Raw genomic sequence first — 22,565 nt, 5'->3', positions numbered from 1 at the left:
TTCCAATTGATAGGAACCATAAATATTGATATGGAACCATAAATACAGTTTTGGAGCGGAAGACAGTGTTGGCGCTCCCCTACTTTAAAAAAAATTCGTACACAAGTTATGCGTCGGATCCTAACGATTTGATATACTGAACTAACGTGAACTAACGATGAACTAACGATATAGATATGCCATTTGCGGGCACTCGATATGGGGCGGTCAACTTCACGTGAAGTTGACCTCCCCACTTTCGTTTTTAAAAAAAATCCACCTTGTAGTCGGATCCTAACGATTTGATATACTGAACTAACGTGAACTAACGATGAACTAACGATTCTAATTGAAAGAAACCATAAAATCGGTTTTGGGGCGGTAGCGTGAAGTTGACCGCCCCACTTATGTTATTTTTTTTAAATACGTAATGTAGTCGGATCCTAACGATTTCACATACTGAACTAACATGAACTAACGATGAACTAACGACTACATATCGATTCCAATTGATAGGAACCATAAATATTGATATGGAACCATAAATACAGTTTTGGAGCGGCAGACGGTGTTGGCTCTCCCCTACTTTAAAAAAAAATTCGTACACAAGTTATGCGTCGGATCCTAACGATTTGATATACTGAACTAACGTGAACTAACGATGAACTAACGATATAGATATGCCATTTGCGGGCACTCGATATGGGGCGGTCAACTTCACGTGAAGTTGACCTCCCCACTTTCGTTTTAAAAAAAAAACCATCTTGTAGTCGGATCCTAACGATTTAATATACTGAACTAACGTGAACTAACGATGAACTAACGATTCTAATTGAAAGAAACCATAAAATCGGTTTTGGGGCGGTAGCGTGAAGTTGACCGCCCCACTTATGTTATTTTTTAAAAATACGTAATGTAATCGGATCCTTACGATTTCACATGCTGAACTAACATGAACTAACGATGAACTAACATTATACATATCGATTCCAATTGATAGGAACCATAAATACAGTTTTGGAGTGGAAGACGGTGTTGGCGCTATCCCCTACTTTAAAAAAATTCGCACTCAAGTTATGCGTCGGATCCTAACGATTTGATATACTGAACTAACGTGAACTAACGATTATCTATCGATTCTAATTGAAAGAAACCATAAAATCGGTTATGGGGCGGTAGCGTGAAGTTGACCGCGCACTTATGTTATTTTTTTTAAATACGTAATGTAATCGGATCCTAACGATTTCACATACTGAACTAACATGAACTAACGATGAACTAACGACTACATATCGATTCCAATTGATAGGAACCATAAATATTGATATGGAACCATAAATACAGTTTTGGAGCGGAAGACGGTGTTGGCGCTCCCCTACTTTAAAAAAAAATTCGTACACAAGTTATGCGTCGGATCCTAACGATTTGATATACTGAACTAACGTGAACTAACGATGAACTAACGATATAGATATGCCATTTGCGGGCACTCGATATGGGGCGGTCAACTTCACGTGAAGTTGACCGCCCCACAAAATTGAAAAAAAAAAATACTTAGAATCGGATCCTAACGATTTGATATACTGAACTAACGTGAACTAACGATTATCTATCGATTCTAATTGATAAAAACCATAAAATCGATTTTGGGGCGGTAGCGTGAAGTTGACCTCCCCACTTTTGTTTTTTAAAAAAATCGATGTTGTAGTCGGATCCTAACGATTTAATATACTGAACTAACGTGAACTAACGATGAACTAACGATATAGATATGCCATTTGCGGGCACTCGATATGGGGCGGTCAACTTCACGAACATGATTAAGAGCGCAGCAGGAGGTTGCTGGACTACAATAGCAAAGGATAGGGATAAATGGAAAGAGTTAGGGGAGGCCTTTGCCTACAAAAGGCATACAGATATAAATTTAGATTAGATATATATATAAGTTAACAACAAAATGAAATGTACTACAAAATACTTATCTGAAATAAAGGCTATTTCATTCATTCAACCCTAATAATTGCTTGGAGCAATGCTGAGCCGAACAGAGCCGAGAATGCCTGACAGGAAGAGTTTCACACCTTTGGTTAAAGTACAAAAATTACATCTTTTCTTCCAGATGGGACTACACTTTTCTGGACAATTTAGGATTTTCTAACACAGAGGACTAACTAGACTTTATTATATCTCTATGTCATTGAATAATAGTCTGTCCTAGAATTAAGTATAATGTTGTTATTTAAAATATAGGTTAGCTTTTAAAGTTAAGTTTAGTGTAGTTTAGTTTAACAATACAAAGTTTCAGAAGTTAGATTTTAATTAATTCCAATAAGGATAGGAATAGATCATTTTCCAAAATGAGGGTATTTCTGATTTTCGAATAATTGTGCCTTAATGTATTGTTCAAAAATAGAATTTTCAAATTACTACAAAATTTAATAATGTAAATTTTTAACAGCGATGTAGAAATGTAGAGTACAATCAGTTTAGTGGTGGTGTTATCATTTATATACTGCCTACGGTCAGGAATAAATGTTGGTATTCTTGGTGTCCAATTTACAATAGATTTATCTTATATGTTAATAGTACAATAGTTTGCAATGGCTTGTCATCTATCTGCGACTGGATTTAGCATATGAATACGTAGTTTTTACTAGTAAATTAGCAAAAACATGATAATATGAAGTGTAAATTGACTTACTGTGCGGGTAGCTGTGCGGCGTCGAACGCAGCGGCAATCCCTGCCCAAAGTGTGCGCCGGTCAAGGCCACTAACAACACCACCCATAACTTATCCATCATTGTAACATTATTTGCACAGCCGCATGATTTTTCGTTTCATTATTTATTACCTTCCGAACATCACCACAACACAAAAAATACACAGTCCATCACAGCTTTGTGAAACGAAAAAACACTAATTTATCCTACAATTCACAGTGTAAATTTTACAAAACATTCACTTATTGTCTCGCGATAATTTGTTGCACTTCAAACTTCGAATTTATTATAAATTTCATGCACATTTACATAAAAATTGCGCAACCCACAGCTGTACCAAACGCCATTTTTCTAATTCGATGTTGCCACACTAATCATTAAATTTCAATAAATTCCAACTCCATTGACGACTAATAATTTACGTATGGCAATGTCAATAAAAGTTCATAAATATTCCCATCAACCAGTGTCACATTTAATTTTTTCATTCTTTGATTACATATAAAACAATATAAATTAATATCAATAAATGTGTGCCTAATAAGGACCAAGTAAATTATGATCAAAGAATATAATACTCAATGATTATGATATAAAATTGGTACATACGTGAGTAAATGCCTTAAGTAAACAACAGCTGTCATTGTCAATTTCGTGACTGTCTGACTCTGACTGTCAAAAAAGACAGCAAAATAAAAGAAGAATTCGGAGATTTCTTAAAATGTCTAAAAATCTAAAAATACTCTAAAAACTAATAAAAACTTAACATGGTCATATGGCGAAACAATAATTAAACTTCAGTAAATCTCAAATGCTTGTAAACATTGGTTCACAATAAATATAACCTTAAAACACATGTACGGTTCAAGTGTATTTAGATTAGCTAGAACTAGTAGCGTTCGTTATTTCAAGAACGGTAGTAATAAAAAACTGTTGGAATTTCTAGCCAACATGCCGAAGGCTAACACTGCGCGGATAGCGGAGGCGCAGCAGCAGCGGCAGACCATCTCGAAGAAGGGGGAGAAGTACGGCCCTAGCACCGTTTATTTACAAGTGCTGGGATCTGGCGCTCGTGGCGTACCTAACACGCTCTATCTCTTCACTGATCAGAAACGGTAAGTGCAACATTCAATATGCTACAAGCAGTAACACATATACTGCATAGCTTGTAGAATTGCTTTTCTTTTTTTGTAATGGCATATTTAGCTTATTTTTTAATAAGAAAAAATAAATTTATTCAATTTTACATATTATGTATGTATAAAACTTAAGAAACTAAAACCCGTTCTAAGCCATACCGGTTTGGACCCGGCATGGCTCAGAACGGGTCCCATCACACTAGCAGCGTTACCCCGCTGTATGGCGCTGTATGGCTGTTGGACTAGCCATGACTCAGAACGGGGATCATTCCCCTTTTCTCTGAGGTGCTTTCCAAGCACCCTGAAAAGCTCTCGTGCCTCCCGTCCCCAGGACCCAGCTGTCTCGACAGCGCCGGGCACAAAGTCGTCAAAATTAATTAATCTTTTCGATGGTCATTTCTTTAAACAATTAGTTAACATATTTTTAATGCACAATATTAAAGGACTTTCTTCTTATTAAGAGTGTTATTACCTTAGTATTGCATCATAAATCAGGATGGTTTTGCAATCGTTTTACTATGTTATAGTTTGATATTTTATAGCTACCTGAGAACTAGTATTATTCCTCTGTATTCCATACCTATATTAAATTTATCAAATATGTTTGTTAAAAAATAAATTAAGTGGTCTTCTTTCAACCAATGTCCCACATTTTCATTGCATAAATTTATGTATTTCAAAAGTTATTTGTACACAAATTAATGCAATCGAATAACCAACCAGTTTTGATGATGTAAAAATCTACATGTTCAATACAGGTACCTTTTCAACTGCGGAGAGTGCACCCAAAGGTTGGCACATGAGCATAAAGTAAAACTGTCAAGATTGGAGCATGTATTCATCACAAGTAAAACTTGGAAGAATATTGGAGGTCTGCCGGGACTGTCGTTGACGCTGCAGGATGTTGGGGTCCCAAAGATCACACTCCATGGACCTGAGGGTTTGGTAAGAATATTGATTTATTATCAAATTATGTAAGACCGTATAGATAAGGCATAGTTTAGCGTTTCTTTTATTTTTTGCCATTTTTATATATTGTGACCTTTTTTGCCACTTATGTGTTATTTCTGCTCAGAATCACCAGCTATTTCAATCCTGATTGGATAAAAAAATGTCCCAGAGTTTTTTTCTATTGTGTTACCATTTGCCCATATACTTTGTATGGCGGTAACAAAAAGGAAAGTTTGAAAAATGTATGGAAATTTTAGGGTACTTTTTTTCTCTTATAAGGATGAAAAGGGCTCGCGATCCTGACTACAAATAATTAAAAAGGTCACAATAATAAAAATGCCAAAAAATAAAAGAAACTCTCAGTTACTCATAGTTCTTGTCATTAAATTGTCTACTAGGAGCTTTCGTATTTTTATGCTACTTCAGTCTTTGTACCGAGACTGACTGAAATAGCAACACACATTCTTACGTTCCCGTGAAAAAACGATGGAAAATAATTATGCACTACATCTGTACATGAATATTTACATACCTTTTCAGGATGACCTTTACAATGCGACAAAAAGATTCGTCATAATGAAAGAGATGCAGGTGTCCATGGCGCCATGCAGCCCTACAGAAGACTTCGAGGACAGTGTTATGACCATCAAATATGTGCACCTGTAAGTCTTTTTTTTTAAATCCATAAAAAAATACAGTGTAACAAAACGCAGTTATCTGCCAAACTGCAGAACAGTTTGTTGGCAGAAAAACTAAGTCTACCCTCCACCATACTCGTATACTAGTATTATAAATATTAATACAGCAGTACGGACAGCATGCACAGTAGCAGTACGGACAGCTTGTTTGACACCCTGTAAGTTTGACAGTTGTAAACCTACTCCTGACCTTTCAAATTGCTACTTTTGGTCAAATAGTTTCCTTATGTATCTAGTATTCAGCAACGGGCACTCGTCAACATTGAATTTACATACAATAACTTTATAACGATATTTTAACCCTCCACCAACCTCCCGAAATTTAAAAAAAATGTAGACGCTTTCCGGCTTCCTGGAAAAAAAACTTTATATAACTTTTTTCTTCTTATCATCTAATATTTCGATTCCAGTAGGTCTATACGACGCTTGAGTAACTACACATTTAGCATCGTCGGCTCCCCAACTATAAAAAAAATGAACTACTTATATAGCGAATGTCCATATCAGGAACCAGGTTTTTTTTTCTGCCAATTATATTTTAATGTCATGGTACAGTATGTACATGTACTAATATGGTTTTTAAAATCACATTCAATAAGTAATGCTGTAATTCCAATTAGAAAATTCTAAATATTATGTGTGCTGAACATTATTTTATGATTATTGCGTATGACAGTGGATCAGGTCAAACTTCATATAGGTATACACAACTTTTGGCTCCTCTACACGATGGGCCAACGCCGGACACTCCAAGGGTCGCAGCCATGCGGTAGAATGAGATAGCAATATCACTTGCTCCCTCTAACGCATAAATGCGTCCCTTGGAGTGGCCGGCGTTGGCCCATCGTGTAGAGGAGCCATTTGACAAACGAACAAACTATATCGTAGGCTACGTCTACGTCTCGGCTAGTCTGTGGCCATGAGTAAGCCCATTTGTAATAAAAAAAATGAACTATAAAGCCTATTTATCCCTAGATTGCCGCAACTGACTCTGCTCCCAGAGATACCCCCGCAGCCGCCCAAGCGCCCCAGGCTCGGCGACGTCCCCTCGCTCACATACGAGCAGTTCATACACGACAAAACGGATTACTATAAACGCGGGGCGGAGGGCGAGGGCGAGAGGAAATCTAAACGCGGGACGGTGGGGGAGGGCGAGGGGAAAACGACGCCAAGGTCTTCGAGGAGTCCAGGTATAGTACACCGATATCGACAAAAAATGTTGTTACTTTACGACCGTTTCTTTTATTTTTTGCAATTTTTATACAGGATGGCCCAAAAATACGTTGACAACGTTTTTTCTAATTATTTTATTAAGTACTTACATAACTAGTATAAAGTAAGTTAAAAATTAAAACTACACTCTTTTTATGCATAAAAATTAATTGTCTTCAAAATAGCCTCCTTTCACGTTGATACACAAACGCAAACGTTTGTTAAAATTTTCACCGAAATGCCGCGTGAACGAAAATTTTATATAAACCTGCGTTCTGCGTTTGCTAATTTCACTTATTAGAAAAGGAGTTCCGCTTGTAATATTAGTTGTAGTTTATTATGCAACATGGCCTATAGTCGTATGTTTTTAAAGTGTCGGAATCCAATTGAGAGATTACCTATAACACTTTAAACTCTCGCGTTTTGTACACATATTCAATTACACAAACGGGCAACTCAGCTGAAACGTCGGAATTAAAGGTAAAAACAATGAAATTATATCGCGGTAGACCCGTTTGTGTAATTGAATATGAGAGATTACCTGCCAATGAATTGCATGTGGATCCCTACATTTTAAAACCATATGACTATAAACAGATTTGAAATTCGAATGTAACAGATAAACGACAACGTAAACCACGCTCACCGCTACAAAAAGGCGAGGCGTCCCTTCGCTATCGGAGTCGTGGTATATTATTTATTATAAAAACAAGTAACAATCGACTCTCGTCACTAGTAGAGAGAGATTAAGATTATAAAGCAAAGGGTTCATTAGAAGCTCCTAAATTATTTGTCTAGTTATTTTGTTTTTGATCATAGTATGTAAAGGCGTAAAGGTACCTATAACATTAAATTTAGTTGTAGATTCGTCACAGGTTCAAATAATTCGTTGCATCAGTTCATTCACAACAGTAAAAGTAACAATTAAATATAGAATATAGTTAGTATTGCTACTGAAATGGCTCATTGTGCCTCTTTGAGTTGGCCCTTCCGGCTGTCAACGTCAATAGTATAGCAGGCGTTTGTCATTATTGGGATACTTTAGTTGTAGATTTTTTTTTCCGCAAAGATTCTTTCATATTATAGGGTGTCTGTCTAATGGCTCCTCTACACGATGGGCCAACGCCGGCCACTCCAAGGGACGCATTTATGCGTTAGACGGTAGATATTGCTATCTCATTCTACCGCATGACTGCGTTCCTTGGAGTGGCCGGCGCTGGCCCATCGTGTAGAGGAGCCATAAGACAATTTTTGCTTCGAATATGACAGCTGCGTTGCTCAGAAGGTCTAAGGCATAATGACTCATTCGCAGAAAAGCGAAACGAAACGCTATCTGTCTCTATCCCACTAATATGGAAGAGTCTTCTTCTTCCTCGCGTTATCCCAGCATTCTGCCACAGCTCATGGGAGCCTGGGGTCCACTTGACAACTAATCCCATGATTTGACGTAGGCATCAATTTTACGAAAGCGACTGCCATCTGACCTTCCAACCCAGAGGGTAAACTAGGCCTTATTGGGATTAGTCCGGTTTCCTCACGATGTTTTCATTCACCGAAAAGCGACTGGTAAATATCAAATGATATTTCGTACATAAGTTCCGAAAAACTCATTGGTACGAACCGGGGTTTGAACCCGCTACCTCCAGATTGCAAGTCGCACGCTCTTACCGCTAGGCCACCAGCGCTTCATATGGAAGAGTGACAAAGAAAATAGCATGTCATTTTGTTTTCTGCATACGACTGTTATCTTAGGCCCTAGATCCCCTAGTTATCAAACAAAAGTTGACGTTTGACAATCCACATGACCACAAAACATATGGCATAGTACCAAGTACAGCAGGAGGCACGATATTTTCTTAGACTTTTCAACTATTTTGGAATTCAAAATGCAATCAATAACTCTTTGAATTTTAGTAACTATGAGGTTTAGTAAATGTAAAACAGCGTTTAGCTCGCGTTTCGCATAAAGGCATAATTATAATTTCGTAATATTTCTCTTTTAGATCCCCGTGACAAGAAAAAGGACGAATTTATGAAACTTCAAACAGTTGCGTACATTTGTACATTAAAGGTGAGTACTCTCTTCATAATTCAGGCCATTATAGTCTGTATCTATAGGTATTTAAGTAAAAGTAAACAAACAATTTGTACATTTTCGGGTAGTTATAACATTTATTGGTTAACCAACCAAATACAATACCGCCTGGATCTGTTACTGGACGACCTGACTTTAACCACATAGCGGCCATGTTATTGTGACGTAGGCTTGTGTCACTCTGGGAAGAGAAGACCTTGTTTTATTAGACTATGGTACACAGACAAAAATGACCGTCTTTTCCAGAAACGTCTAGGCACGCTAGACTTAGCCAAGTGCGTCGAGAAGGGAGTGCGACCAGGACCGCTGCTGGGACAGCTGAAGAGCGGGATAGATGTAGTACTAGCCGATGGTACTTTAGTGTTGTCCAAAGACGTGAAGACGCCGGACGACCCTGGGCCTGTCTTTATAGGTGAGTGCAAACGAAAAACAACCTTAACTTATAGAACTAGGATTCACATTAGAACATAACAAACATCTAGACCTTTGCTGGGACAGCTGAAGAGCGGGATAGATGTAGTACTAGCCGATGTTACTTTAGTGTTGTCCAAAGACGTGAAGACGCCGGACGACCCTGGGCCTGTCTTTATAGGTGAGTGCAAACAAAAAACAATCTTAACTTATAGAATTACGATTCACTTTTGAACATAACAAACGCCTAGACATTTTCTGGGACAGCTAAAGAGCAATAGATGTAGTAGGTACTAGCCGATGGTACATAAGTGTTGTCCAAAGACGTCAAGACGCCGGACGACCCTGGGCCTGTCTTTATAGAAATAGGGTTCGCTTTTGAACATAGCAGGCTCTTAGACATTTCCTGGGACAGCTGAAGAGTGGGATACCCTGGTAAATGACCTGATAAATGGTCTACTTACATATTTATAAGACTTCATTTTTTTCAGTTCTGGAAGTGCCAGAAATCGGCTACCTCTGCGAGGAGCAGTTCGCGGCGCACTTCGACAACGGCACCAACTTACCAGAAAGCATACCTTCACTCATCGTCCACTTGTCGCCTCCTGAGGTGTTCCACCATAAAACGTAAGTTTCCAATCTTACTTCAGAAAAATAAAAATAAAACGGCCAAGTGCGAGTCGGACTCGCGTTTCTAGGGTTCCGTTTGACTGCACATTTCTAATAGTTTACCAGTCATCTATAGCTGTCTATAGGTAAACAACTATTTTGTGTATTTTTTTTTTAATTTTAGACCCAGTAGTTTCGGAGATAAAGGGGGAATGGTCATTTTTTGGCTACTTTCTTAAATAACTTCAAACCTATGTATTTTAAAATTATAAAAAAACATGTCCATCTTTGGGTCACTAATTTACATATGTGTACCAAATTTCAACTTAATTGGTAAAGTAGTTTCCAAGAAAATAGGCTGTGACAGATGGACAGACAGACAGACGCACGAGTGATCCTATAAGGGTTCCGTTTTTTCCTTTTGAGGTACGGAACCCTAATAAAATTATAATAGTTCTACTAACTACCTACAAATCTTATGAAGCTAAAACCCCCTCTGAGCCATGCTAGGCGTTTTTGTTAGAGAGTGAACCTTATGTACCTAGTACTATTATTTATTTCTCCACAGCTACCAAGCTTTCATGACGAAATTCGGCCCAAGAACACGTCACCTCATACTCAACTCGCAGAACTCGTGTCTTGGTTCCGAAGCCGTCCACCGAACTCAGCACAAGCTACATCTGTTAGACCCTGAGGTTTTCCCACTACTCAAGGTAAATGCTCTATAACACGAAACTTTTAAGTCCTACAGAAATTGCAAAACAAAAGTAATTTTGTCCTATGGACAAATTCGGCCCAACAACTCGCCACTCGTGGGTCCGAAGCTGTCCATCGCACTTGTTACCACCATCGGAACTTATGTACGTTATGTACGTAATATCATTTGATATTTACCAGGTGCTTTTCGGTGAAGGAAAACGTCGTGAGGAAACCGGACTAATCCCAATAAGACCTAGTTTCCCCTCTGCGTTGGAAGGTCAGATGGCAGTCGCTTTCGTAAAAACTAGTGCCTGCGTTAATTCTTGGTATTAGTTGTCAAGTGAACCCCGGTTCCCATGCTAACGCGAGGAAGAAGAAGAAGACTTGAATGCCCCAGACCTTGTGCCAAGCTCATAATGTTAGAGTGAGACAGTCTATGTTAAAGGGGTGTACCTGTTCCTTACCAGCTTTATTGTTATGCTCTTGAATTTGATTTAAGGACCCGAGCATCCCAGCCGACTGGGGTACCCATCCTCCCATGTGCAGGACCAACAGTCCCAACAAAATAAAGGGCATCGATGATCTGAAAAATAGGGTGAGTTGATCTTGTTTTTTTGCTGGGTCTGTATAACACTTTAAACTCTCGCGTTTCGTACACATATTTAATTACACAAACGGGTCTACCGCCTCGTAACGGGTCTAATTTCATGGTTTTTACCTTAAATTCCGACGTTTCAGCTGAGTTGCACCATCTCACATCATCTCTGTTTCAGTTGTGAAATTATATCGCGGTAGACTCGTTTGTGTAATTAATATAGATGCTGGGTCAATAAAGTTTTACCTTTCGGCTTGTTGTCGCTGCATATTTGAGTAAACTAATTTAAACCTTAAAGTGTTCCAAGAATTATTTCAATCATAAAAGCCAAAATCTTTACAGGCAATAGCAAAAACTTCAAGTTTATTGACTCTGTAAGCTAAGCTACTATCCGGTCACAATATCTGTGCACCTTGCCTCGTGACGTCATCTCGGCGCTCTGGGTATAGTCGTTCGATTTGTAGCTGGCTTCGAGCGGCTAATCCTTTGATTACTACTAAGTAAAACCGCAAGTACTACTTACCTGCGGCGTCACATTACGATACTTTGACTGGATAGTAAATTAGTAGAAGCAGAAGCAGACCACATTTATTTAATGGTGTAAGCGCTTTGGCTTAGCATGCATGGCTTTGTGGATTTCAATCATTTACAAAATAAAATAAACAGCCAAATCACAAGAAAAAAATGATATTTTTTTAATATATTGCATTTGCATTTTGACGTCCGGTTTGGCCTAGTGGCTAGTGGCCCTGCCTGTGAAGCCGATGGTGCCGGGTTCGAATTCCGGTAAGGGCATTTATTTGCGTGATGACACAGATATTTGTCCCTGAGGCATGGTTGTTTTTCTATGTATTTAAGTATTTATATACATATTATAATCAATCAATCAATATTTTATTCGTCAAAATACGGTTTACATGGGATCTTAATCTAAAAAACTATATATACAGTTGTCTGAGTACCCACAAGCCTTCTTGAGCTTACCGTGGAGCTTAGTCAATTTGTGTAAAAATGTCGCATAGTATTTATTTATTTATTTATCTTTAATACCACTGTCCACTATACTGACTATTCCTTATTGTAAAGACGTCACACAAAACGTCACAAAAAACGTCAACATTTGTGTTTTTCTAAACGCTCGCTTATCGCTTCTTGCTATGACGTCACTAAACCGCTTCTAGATCGCCATGGCCCAGTTCCAGAATATTATCAACACGGAGAATAAGCTCAGCCCGCCGAAAGAAACGACTGAAGAGGAAGAGGGACAAAAATTGAAAACTTACTCTGCGAGGACGCTTACCATGTTCCATCTACGGCCCAAGAGGGAGATTGACAGGTGAGTTATAGAAACGCAACTATTCTTTAGAATGAGACAGCAACAACAATGTAATATACTACGAAAGCCGGGAGGCGGTATACAGGGTGTTTGGTACATCGTTTGCCAAATTAAAACGGCAGATAGCTTGAGTCATTTGCTATCTTCTCATGCCTAGAAAAACAAAATTGGCCATGTTTTTTTTTTACTACTACGCAAGTAAAAATTTGAAATTTACGAAAAACTGTCATAGAAGTGAAAACATTTTTTTGCACCAAATTAAAAATTTCTAGGCCTGAGAAGATAGCAAATGACTTATACTGTATGCAATATTATTTGCGTTATTTGACACATTGTGACTGACGTATATAGAGATGTAACTAACCCAAATCGATTGTCACAGCAAGCGATTACGATTGAATGGCACGTAGACTGAGGTATCGAATTGTGACGTATAATGAATTTTTATTTGAGATTTAAATAAAGCTAGAATTATATGGTTTTCCCGCAAGGTAAATGCATTTAATACACCGACCGAGTAGGTCGCACCCATCGTCAAAATGTAAACTAACTGGGGATCTATTTTAAAGTTTATTTATGTTATTTCTGTGTCAAATTTGTTGTCTGTTAGGTGACGATAAATATATCCATATTTACAGTTAATTATCCACCTTTTCCTTACTTTTATTAAAAGAAAAATGAAAAATTCATATTGATTTACTTAGACGACTACCGATTCATAACGATGGTGACCGGCCAACCCTAAAATTAAAAAAAAAAAGACGTAGAACGTAAACGTTTGCAGTGCAGTTGTTTTCCTTTGTGATTTCGATGTGCAAGACATTTTACGTAGTATTGCTGTTGTGAGTGACAGACGTCAAATACCGCAAATAATGTTGTATACACTATAACCTATCTGCCGTTTCAATTTGGAAAACGATGTACCAAACAGCCCTGTATATTTTTTTACTGATAAAGTTAAAGTGACGTCACAAAGTTTGTAACTCCCCCTCCCCCTTATCATAAGATTTCACATTTTCTTGACCCCCCCCCCTAAACATGTGATGTAATTAATGGATGACCCCTTAGGTTTTAGTAGTAGTAACTTACTCTTGTAATAGGACGCTCAAAGCAAAGGACAAAAAACAGATTGACATGTGAATCTGATAGAGACGCAGCTATTGGTTGAAGTGAAACAGTCGAATACATGATTACTGTATTTTAGTTCTTATATTGTGATTATTAAGGTCTAATTCTTTAATCCCTTTCCAGATCGGCCGAGCCAAAGCTCCACGTCCAAGACTACTACCAGGAGACCATGGACGTCGAGGGCTTCGGCGCTTGCCTCGATAAGTTCCGGGAGGAGGTCCAAAACTTGCGCTACTCGAATAACCAGTCCAGCAACGAGTATCCAAAGATCGTGTTCCTGGGTACCGGCAGCTGTATACCGAGCAAGACTAGAAACACGAGCGCTATTATTGTTCATGTTGAGTGAGTTGTATTTGATATTAACTCCTTACAGGTTTTGAATTCTATGTACAGTAATCTGCAGAGATAACTGACCCCCCCCCAATCAAGTTTCTATGCAGGGGGGGTATGTTATCTCTGCAGCTTACCACCCCAGTAACGAGTATCCGAAGATCGTGTTCCTGGGTACCGGCAGCTGTATACCGAGCAAGACTAGAAACACGAGCGCTATTATTGTTCATGTTGAGTGAGTTGTATTTGATATTAACTCCTTACAGGTTTTGAATTCTATGTACAGTAATCTGCAGAGATAACTGACCCCCCCCCCCAATCAAGTTTCTATGCAGGGGGGGTATGTTATCTCTGCAGCTTACCACTCCAGTAACGAGTATCCAAAGATCGTGTTCCTGGGTACCGGCAGCTGTATACCGAGCAAGACTAGGAACACGAGCGCTATTATTGTTCATGTTGAGTGAGTTGGATTTGATATTAACTCCTTACAGGTTTTGAATTCTATGTACAGTAATATGCAGAGATAACTGACCCCCCAATCAAGTTTCTATGCAGGGGGGGTATGTTATCTCTGCAGCTTACCACTCCAGTAACGAGTATCCAAAGATCGTCTTCCTGAGTACCGGCAGCTGTATACCGAGCAAGACTAGGAACACGAGCGCTATCATTGTTCATGTTGAGTGAGTTGGATTTGATATTAACTCCTTACAGGTTTTGAATTCTATGTACAGTAATATGCAGAGATAACTGACCCCCCAATCAAGTTTCTATGCAGGGGGGGTATGTTATCTCTGCAGCTTACCACTCCAGTAACGAGTATCCAAAGATCGTCTTCCTGGGTACCGGCAGCTGTATACCGAGCAAGACTAGGAACACGAGCGCTATCATTGTTCATGTTGAGTGAGTTGGATTTGATATTAACTTCTTACAGGTTTTGAATTCTATGTACAGTAATCTGCAGAGATAACTGACCCCCCCAATCAAGTTTCTATGCAGGGGGAGTCTGTCATCTCTGCAGCTTACCACTCCAGCAACGAGTATCCAAAGATCGTTTTCCTGGGTACCGGCAGCTGTATACCGAGCAAGACTAGGAACACGAGCGCTATCATTGTTCATGTTGAGTAAGTTGGATTTGATATTAACTTCTTACAGGTTTTGAATTATATGTACAGTAATCTGCAGAGATAACTGACCCCCCCAATCAAGTTTCTATGCAGGGGGAGTCTGTCATCTCTGCAGCTTACCACTCCAGCAACGAGTATCCAAAGATCGTCTTCCTGGGTACCGGCAGCTGTATACCGAGCAAGACTAGGAACACGAGCGCTATCATTGTTCATGTTGAGTGAGTTGGATTTGATATCAAAATCTTACAGGATTTTGAATTCTATGTACCTGAAATTAGTGTTCAAAATGTAAAAGGGCTTTGCGTTTTATTAGAAATTTAAATCGAGTGGCACGGGACGTCTTGCGCTAAAGGCTTGGCCACACACAGAGCGCGACGCAGCGCCGCGTGATGCCGACGCGAAGCCTGGTCAAACAGGGCGCGCGCCGATCGCGCCGGCCTCACGCTCTCAACACGCCCTCAAGGCGCGCGTGAACGCGGCGCGGCCGCGCGGGAACGCGGCGCACCGCTCGCTGCCTAACGTCCGATCCTACTGACGTGACCTTGCGAGACGCGGCGGGCCGCCGCGTCCGCGCGGCGCAGCGCTGCGCACGCGCCGCGTGGACGCTAGGGGCCGCGCGGCGCGGGGCGCGACAGAAGCGGGGCGTGATACCGGCGGGACGCAGTCTGTTTGACGTCGGTAACCTGTTAGCATGTGCCGCGGTCGCGCGGCGTGGACGCGGCGCGGACGCGGCGCTGCGTCGCGCTCTGTGTGTGGCCAAGCCTTAAGAGAAAAAAGCCCGCAGCGCCATTTGCACCATCCCACTAACCCGGGGCTAACCGTTGACCCAGTGTCAGATTGTACTGGTAACCATGGTAACTCCAGGTTTACCCTGGATTAGTGGGATGGTGCAAAATGCCCTTAGCAAATAGTGCCTAAACATCGTTACTACGACATTCATACTTACCCGTATTATTTTGTATGGAGACGACCGCTATATGACGGCACCGCTATCCTAGGGAAACCGAGCTTAACTATTCAATAATGTGACTAATTCTGAACGAATTAATTAATGACATCACTAAATGGTTATAGTTACACAATGACATCCATTTCACGTGGTAAAGAATCGAGTAGAATAAGTTTTTGGCAAAAATTTCATTTTTGGTACAAGCTTTTATCGGTGACTGTACTTTTCTTACGACGGACAACTAATATTCATCGAGACAATTCTAAAAACCCCTAACACAATTAGGTTGCGTTGTTTCATCACAGAGTTCCTATGGCCACCTTCTGTCTCCATCATTAGACCAGCTCGATGGTACCATAATATTGCATTGTCATCTGATTTATACATACATGCAAAATTTCAGCTCAATCGGAAACCGGGAAGTGGATCAAATTTAACTTGCAAGATTTGATTACACACAGACAGACAGACAACGGTCAGATGAAACTAAATAAAAGCTTGTAAAATGCCACTTATCGACCTGAGCATATTTCACATTAGTATGTTTTTATTGCCAGCGATCAAAGCACCATACTTCTGGACTGCGGGGAAGGCACCTTCGGACAGCTGGTCCGGTTCTACGGGCCGAGGAGAGTGGACGAACTGCTTAGGACACTGAAATCTATTTACATATCACATCTACACGCCGATCATCACATAGGTATGTGAAAAAAATAAGTTATGCAATATAGGCCAAAATAGGACAATTCTAGACAAACCTTTTCCAAAAATAAATAATGTTTTGTTAAAATAGAACCAATCTGCCTGTTTTAACTAAGTATATTTAAATATATCTGTCGTGGCTTCCAACCTCCGTGGCGACCAGGGGCCCGTTTCTCAAAAGCTTGTAACTTGTAATACAAGCGGATGTCACTTTTTGATAGCTTTTGTTAGAAAGGGACTTCCACTTGTATTACAAGTTACAAGCTTTTGAGAAACAGGCCCCTGACGTAGACCGACTGACTGACTAGTTAGCTCTAACTCGCACCGCCCTTCATATTTCGGCCGCGTTCGATATCTTTGTATTTTTTTCCGCTGGTAAATTAGTGACTACAAGATTTTGCTTATTGACAGTATTGTATTAGTTACTAAGCTAAATTTTAATTTTGTTGTATACCCATTTTAAAATGTGATATAATCCAGGTTTAATAGGAGTATTGCAAGCCCGCGCGGCCGCGTTCGCCAACGCGCCAGAGAAGAACGCTCCCCTACTGCTGCTAGCGCCTGGTCAAATTGTAACCTGGCTCTCCATGTACGATGAACAGTTCGAGAAAATTGCCGCCGAGTATACGCTCATACCTAATCAGAATCTGGTAAGTGTTAGATTTATCGCATATAGATATCCACATACACGCCACTAGAATTTCAACTTTAGCATACCGATTTAAGATTCAAATTAGATTGCACTTTTGGGAAATTTGAGTTGTCTTCAAATGAATTAAAGCTGGATTCATCATCATCATCATCATTTCAGCCTATATACGTCCCACTGCTGAGCACAGGCCTCCTCTCATGCGCGAGAGGGCTTGGGCTATAGTCCCCACGCTAGCCCAATGCGGATTAAAGCTGGATTAATTGGAATATATTTGGATTTTTCGGGTAAACCTTGTAGATTGGTGCGGAAAAGGGTTAACTAGTATCTCTCAGTGCTGTATGTAGACCTTACGAACCCCCATGGCTCCGCCAATTTGAAAAATAATAATTAAAAACATAATTGTGTCGTTTTCAAGCAAAAAGTCCCACTTTATCGCTGGCCATAAGGACGCTTTGACAGGTTATTCGTATAAAGATACAAGCAAATTTCGTCCTTATGGTAAGCGACAAAGTGGGACCTTTGACTAGACTTCGACACAATTGTAACCTACTCACAAAATTTCTCAAAATCTGTTGGTATACGCGACCTGTATAGGAGAACAGCCGGACAGCCATTCAAAAGTATTTTTGCCAAGCAGGAACGGAGACCTTCGCTTTGCTTGGTTAATTAACATAGACTACCGATCCCGTAATTGTTTCGATATAGTTATTTTATTTATATGTTTCATCTAATATGTATAATTTTTTGATACTTTTAGATGGACCCAGAAGAGCCAGGCTTAACACCCGCAGCGCTCGCCAGTATCGGGCTAGACTCGGTACTGACTTGCCTCGTGCCGCACTGCCCTAACGCGTTCGGAGTCGCCATCACCACCGCCGGGCACAAGATCACGTACAGTGGCGATACGCTGCCTACTGAGCAACTGGTCAAGATTGGTGAGTACTACAGGCTAATAGAGCCAGCTCTGACGTCAGCAGCTCTCATCAGTATCGGGCTAAACTCGGTACTGACTTGCCTCGTGCCGCACTGCCCTAACGCGTTCGGAGTCGCCATCACCACCGCCGGGCACAAGATCACGTACAGTGGCGATACGCTGCCTACTGAGCAACTGGTCAAGATTGGTGAGTACTACAGGCCAATAGCGCCAACTCTGACGTCACCAGCTCTCATCAGTATCGGACTAGACTCGGTACTGACTTGCCTCGTGCCGCACTGCCCTAACGCGTTCGGGGTCGCCATTACCGCCGCCGGGCACAAGATCACGTACAGTGGCGATACGCTGCCTACTGAGCAACTGGTCAAGATTGGTGAGTACTACAGGCTAATAGAGCCAGCTCTGACGTCAGCAGCTCTCATCAGTATCGGGCTAAACTCGGTACTGACTTGCCTCGTGCCGCACTGCCCTAATGCGTTCGGAGTCGCCATCACCACCGCCGGGCACAAGATCACGTACAGTGGCGATACGCTGCCTACTGAGCAACTGGTCAAGTTTGGTGAGTACTACAGGCTAATAGAGCCAGCTCTGACGTCAGCAGCTCTCATCAGTATCGGGCTAAACTCGGTAGTACAATACTACGCGTATAGTCGGGCGCGTTGTAGTAGTGTTGTATTGTGACTAAGAAGTCACAATACAACAATACTTGACATATTTCTGTAATAACTTCCCTGATTGTCTCCAGGTCAAGACTCAACCATCCTCATACACGAGGCGACGATGGAGGACGAGCTAGCAGACGAGGCGAGGGTCAAAATGCACTCGACGACATCGCAAGCGATAGATATTGGACACAAAATGAACGCCAAGTACACGGTATGTGCAATGCATCTTACAAGATACATACAGTTTTATTCGAACCGAACAATGAAATACGTCAAATACTAGATACTGAAACGATATGGATCGGATATGTCAGTGTCAAACTAGTGTCAAAAGTGACGTTTCATTAAACAAAAAAGTTCATATCGTTTCAATATCTAGTATTTGTAATTTGTATAGGTTTCTGACTTGCCTTGCATACAAGGCAAGAGAAAACAATATCACCTCTTTATCACGAAATTATATATTTACTGAAAAAAACCTCTGTAACTCAAAAAATATGGTTGTCTGTAAAGTCGGTTTACGGACGATAATTTTGCGTGACAACGTCATAAGAAAACATTATCATAACATTCCGTAACGTAACCATGGAGATCTGTCCACAACGTTGCCATGGAGATCTGTCCATAACGTGACACTTTTTCGTGCATGCTACCGGCGTTCATCGATTTATAAGACGTTATCACGTCAATGAAATAATATGTTTCCAGCTGCTGACGCATTTCAGCCAGAGATACGCGCGACTGCCGCGCCTCAACGCGCAAATACTCAACGAAAACAACGTCGGCATCGCGTTTGACAATATGCAGGTTAGTGACAAAACATTTGTAAAATCAAGATTTTTACCGCGCATGTTTGAAATATTGAGTATCCATTTACCCTTTGTTTGTGTATTCGCGAACCTCCGATGGTTTTGGTATCCCAGATTCAGAAAGACTTAGAACTATTTTACTTACAATAAAACATTTTTTCACAGGTAACACTCAGCGACCTGCCCCTTCTCCCGCACATGTACGCGCCCCTCCAACACATGTTCGCCGAGCACTGCGTGGACATGGAACTGAAGGCCGCCTCCCGCGTGAAGAGGAAGGAAAGACCCTCCAGCACCACCCTCTCGGGTATTAGACAATTTTCCACTAGCAACACCGCTCACACCACAGATAATGCTAACGAACAGAGTAATGTAAAAGAGACTGTAGACTCGATAGCACAGATAGAGGACAACATTGAAGATGTTGCCATAGAGTCGAAAAAACAAACGTAATATAGTGTTGCTAGTTGTTGAATCTGGTTGGCTGTGTATTGTTGAATTGTTTGAGGCAAAGTTTTTATTTATAATAGTAATGTTTAGCCTTTATGGAATTGTGCCTCATATGATTATAATGTAAAATTTAGATTTAATGTCACTTTAATTGCTTCATTTTAGTCTTATTGTATGTATCTATTAGATAACTACTAGTTTGTAGTAAAAGAAATGTCTAAGTATATTGTATGTATGTGTACAATAAAGTATATTGTTGAATATTTCTTAGTTTATTTTTAATAATCCAGTTTTAGGATATAAAAAAAACAACATCTCGAGTGTTGCTTATTAGGGTGGTATCCCATCCGTTCAATATCTTGATCCAATATGTGGAGTGATGATCTGATGGTACATTTGTATTAATTAGCTCCGTTAAAAACTGAATTATACAATATAGACTGTAACTGGAGACGCCTTGGCTGTCATTTTCTACAGAAAACAGTCTGCCGATTTTTGCGGTTGAGGGGCACGTCAAATGTTTGGCTTTTTGTACCTACATGATTTGTACGTAACGTACAAAATGAATAGCCATGTTAGATAAACGTCAGTCCATACAAAAGTTTCCACAACTGTGCAACGTTTTCGGGTAAGCTCTCCTTATCTACCTACTGCCAAAAGGTATCTAAAATCGGACCAAGAAAAGTCTGCAGCGGATTTGATAGGCCACGTAGTGCAAATGTTATTTATATGTCATAATTTCATAGAAGTTTGACGTTTAAAATAACACTTACACTGCCTGAACTCCCAAATCTGGTGCAGACTTTTCTTGGTCTGACTACACGAAACAATACAATGTTTTATGTTGAATAATTAGTGATATTCGTAGGAACCGATCCAAGGAAAAAACGACACCTTTCGCGTAGCAGTAACTCTTCGGCCACCCGCTCTCTCACGCGGCAAGAATCTGACAGTGAGTAAAGTACTTTTTAGTCATTGGGGGTCATCCATTAATTACACATCACACGTTTAGGGGGAGGGAGGGGGTCAAGAAAATGTGACATATTGTGACATGGGGGAGGGGGGAGATACAAACTTTGTGACGTCACTTTAACTTCATCACCATCAGTAACCGAAAATTTATTTAAATCATTTTATTCGCTGTACATTTAAATAACAAGTTATTAAATCGATAATCGTTTTTATTCGATTAATTTTCTTTCCTAAGCAGTTTTGGGTTAAAAAATTACTAATATTTACATCGTCAAAAATATTTTGATAAAATATTAATAATACTTAGGTACTTAATTCAATTTGGCGATTTCGTAGAAAAAATGTGACGTCACACTGGGGGGGAGGGGTTTGCCAAATGTGACCAAGTGTGACAAGGAGGGGGGGAGGGGTCAAAAAACCAAGAAATTCGTGTGACGTAATTAATGGATGACCCCTTGACATAGATATCTAGGGACTGGCTTTACGGGCAAAAATAATGAAGCATGACCGGGGCCAGTACAGTGGTGTGAATCCGCTACAACGCGATTGGTTGATGAGTTCGCATCACACGCACGATTGGTTGACGAGTTTGCATTACGCGCGCTATTGGTCGCAACTAATTACTAAAACTAAAAATGGTACCAGTTCAGCGGTGTCACTCAAGAATTCGAGCCTAACGCAGTTGCGTTAGTTAGTTAGTTGCGACCAATCGCGCGCGTGATACTAACTCATCAACCAATCGCGTGCGTTATGCGGACTCATCAACCAATCGCGCTGTAGCGATGTCACGACACCGCTGTACTGGCCCCATTCAAGGCCCATTTTTATTGCCCGTAAGCCACGTCAAAGCCGCCAAATATTTCAAAAGTGCGAGTATGCGCGAAAAGAGAAGAGTCGTAGAATGTCCAAATCCGTTATATATAAAAAAGGGTCCTTATTGTCGATGGCGCTTACGCCATTATTAACGATGGTCCCATATTAAATACAATGCCGCGGGACACCGTGGCGTATTTAAGCGCCATCGACAATAAGGTCCCTTTTCATAGATAATGCACCAAATGTGATGTCCCACGGGGAAAGGTACCTTATGGCGGTTGGCGCTATTATTAGTGCCGCTCCAATATTATTGTGGCGCTATGCGACGTAAGCGCCAGCCGCCATAAGGTACCTTTTGCCGTGGTACGTCACAAATATTTAGCTAAGCTACTCCTTGACCTGAAAATAAGTACGCATGCTGTAGCTGTGTTTTTACTTCAGCAGTAAATTCGAGAAATCGTGAGAGCAAATACGACAATTCCAAAAGCACCGGAAAGTTATGTACAAAACGCTGTACTTCTAATGCTCAGAAGAAGAGTGACTATTCTAAGTCTAACCGTAAGTCCTAAATAATTACCCCTAATTCATCC

At 40.4% G+C, this 22,565-nt stretch overlaps 2 protein-coding genes across 2 annotated transcripts in view; one reads left to right on the top strand and one right to left on the bottom strand.

The window, feature by feature from the left end:
• The window catches only part of LOC134667279 (uncharacterized), a 92,633-nt gene extending 89,568 nt beyond the window's left edge, over window positions 1-3,065 (bottom strand). Inside the window, exon 1 of the mRNA XM_063524618.1 lies at window positions 2,681-3,065. Within this exon, the coding sequence (XP_063380688.1) occupies window positions 2,681-2,780 (100 nt within the window). The 5' untranslated portion in view covers window positions 2,781-3,065. The remainder of the gene's footprint in view (window positions 1-2,680) is intronic.
• A 308-nt stretch (window positions 3,066-3,373) lies between these two features.
• On the top strand, window positions 3,374-20,355 carry LOC134667282 (ribonuclease Z, mitochondrial). The gene is made up of 18 exons (XM_063524621.1): window positions 3,374-3,814; window positions 4,597-4,783; window positions 5,330-5,451; window positions 6,463-6,677; window positions 7,319-7,387; window positions 8,703-8,770; window positions 9,041-9,206; window positions 9,697-9,832; window positions 10,383-10,527; window positions 11,013-11,108; window positions 12,290-12,444; window positions 13,696-13,914; window positions 16,533-16,675; window positions 17,158-17,327; window positions 18,087-18,264; window positions 19,009-19,139; window positions 19,637-19,735; window positions 19,903-20,355. Exons 1-18 carry the CDS (start codon window positions 3,555-3,557, stop codon window positions 20,188-20,190), a joined length of 2,847 nt encoding a protein of 948 aa, XP_063380691.1. The 5' UTR covers window positions 3,374-3,554; the 3' UTR covers window positions 20,191-20,355.
• The last annotated feature ends 2,210 nt before the right edge of the window (window positions 20,356-22,565 follow it).

Source organism: Cydia fagiglandana, chromosome 9, assembly GCF_963556715.1.
Source record: "Cydia fagiglandana chromosome 9, ilCydFagi1.1, whole genome shotgun sequence".
In the NCBI taxonomy this organism is placed as follows: domain Eukaryota; kingdom Metazoa; phylum Arthropoda; class Insecta; order Lepidoptera; family Tortricidae; genus Cydia; species Cydia fagiglandana.
The sequence above is the reverse complement of the archived record's forward strand: the minus strand, read 5'-3'. Positions and strand labels throughout refer to the sequence as shown.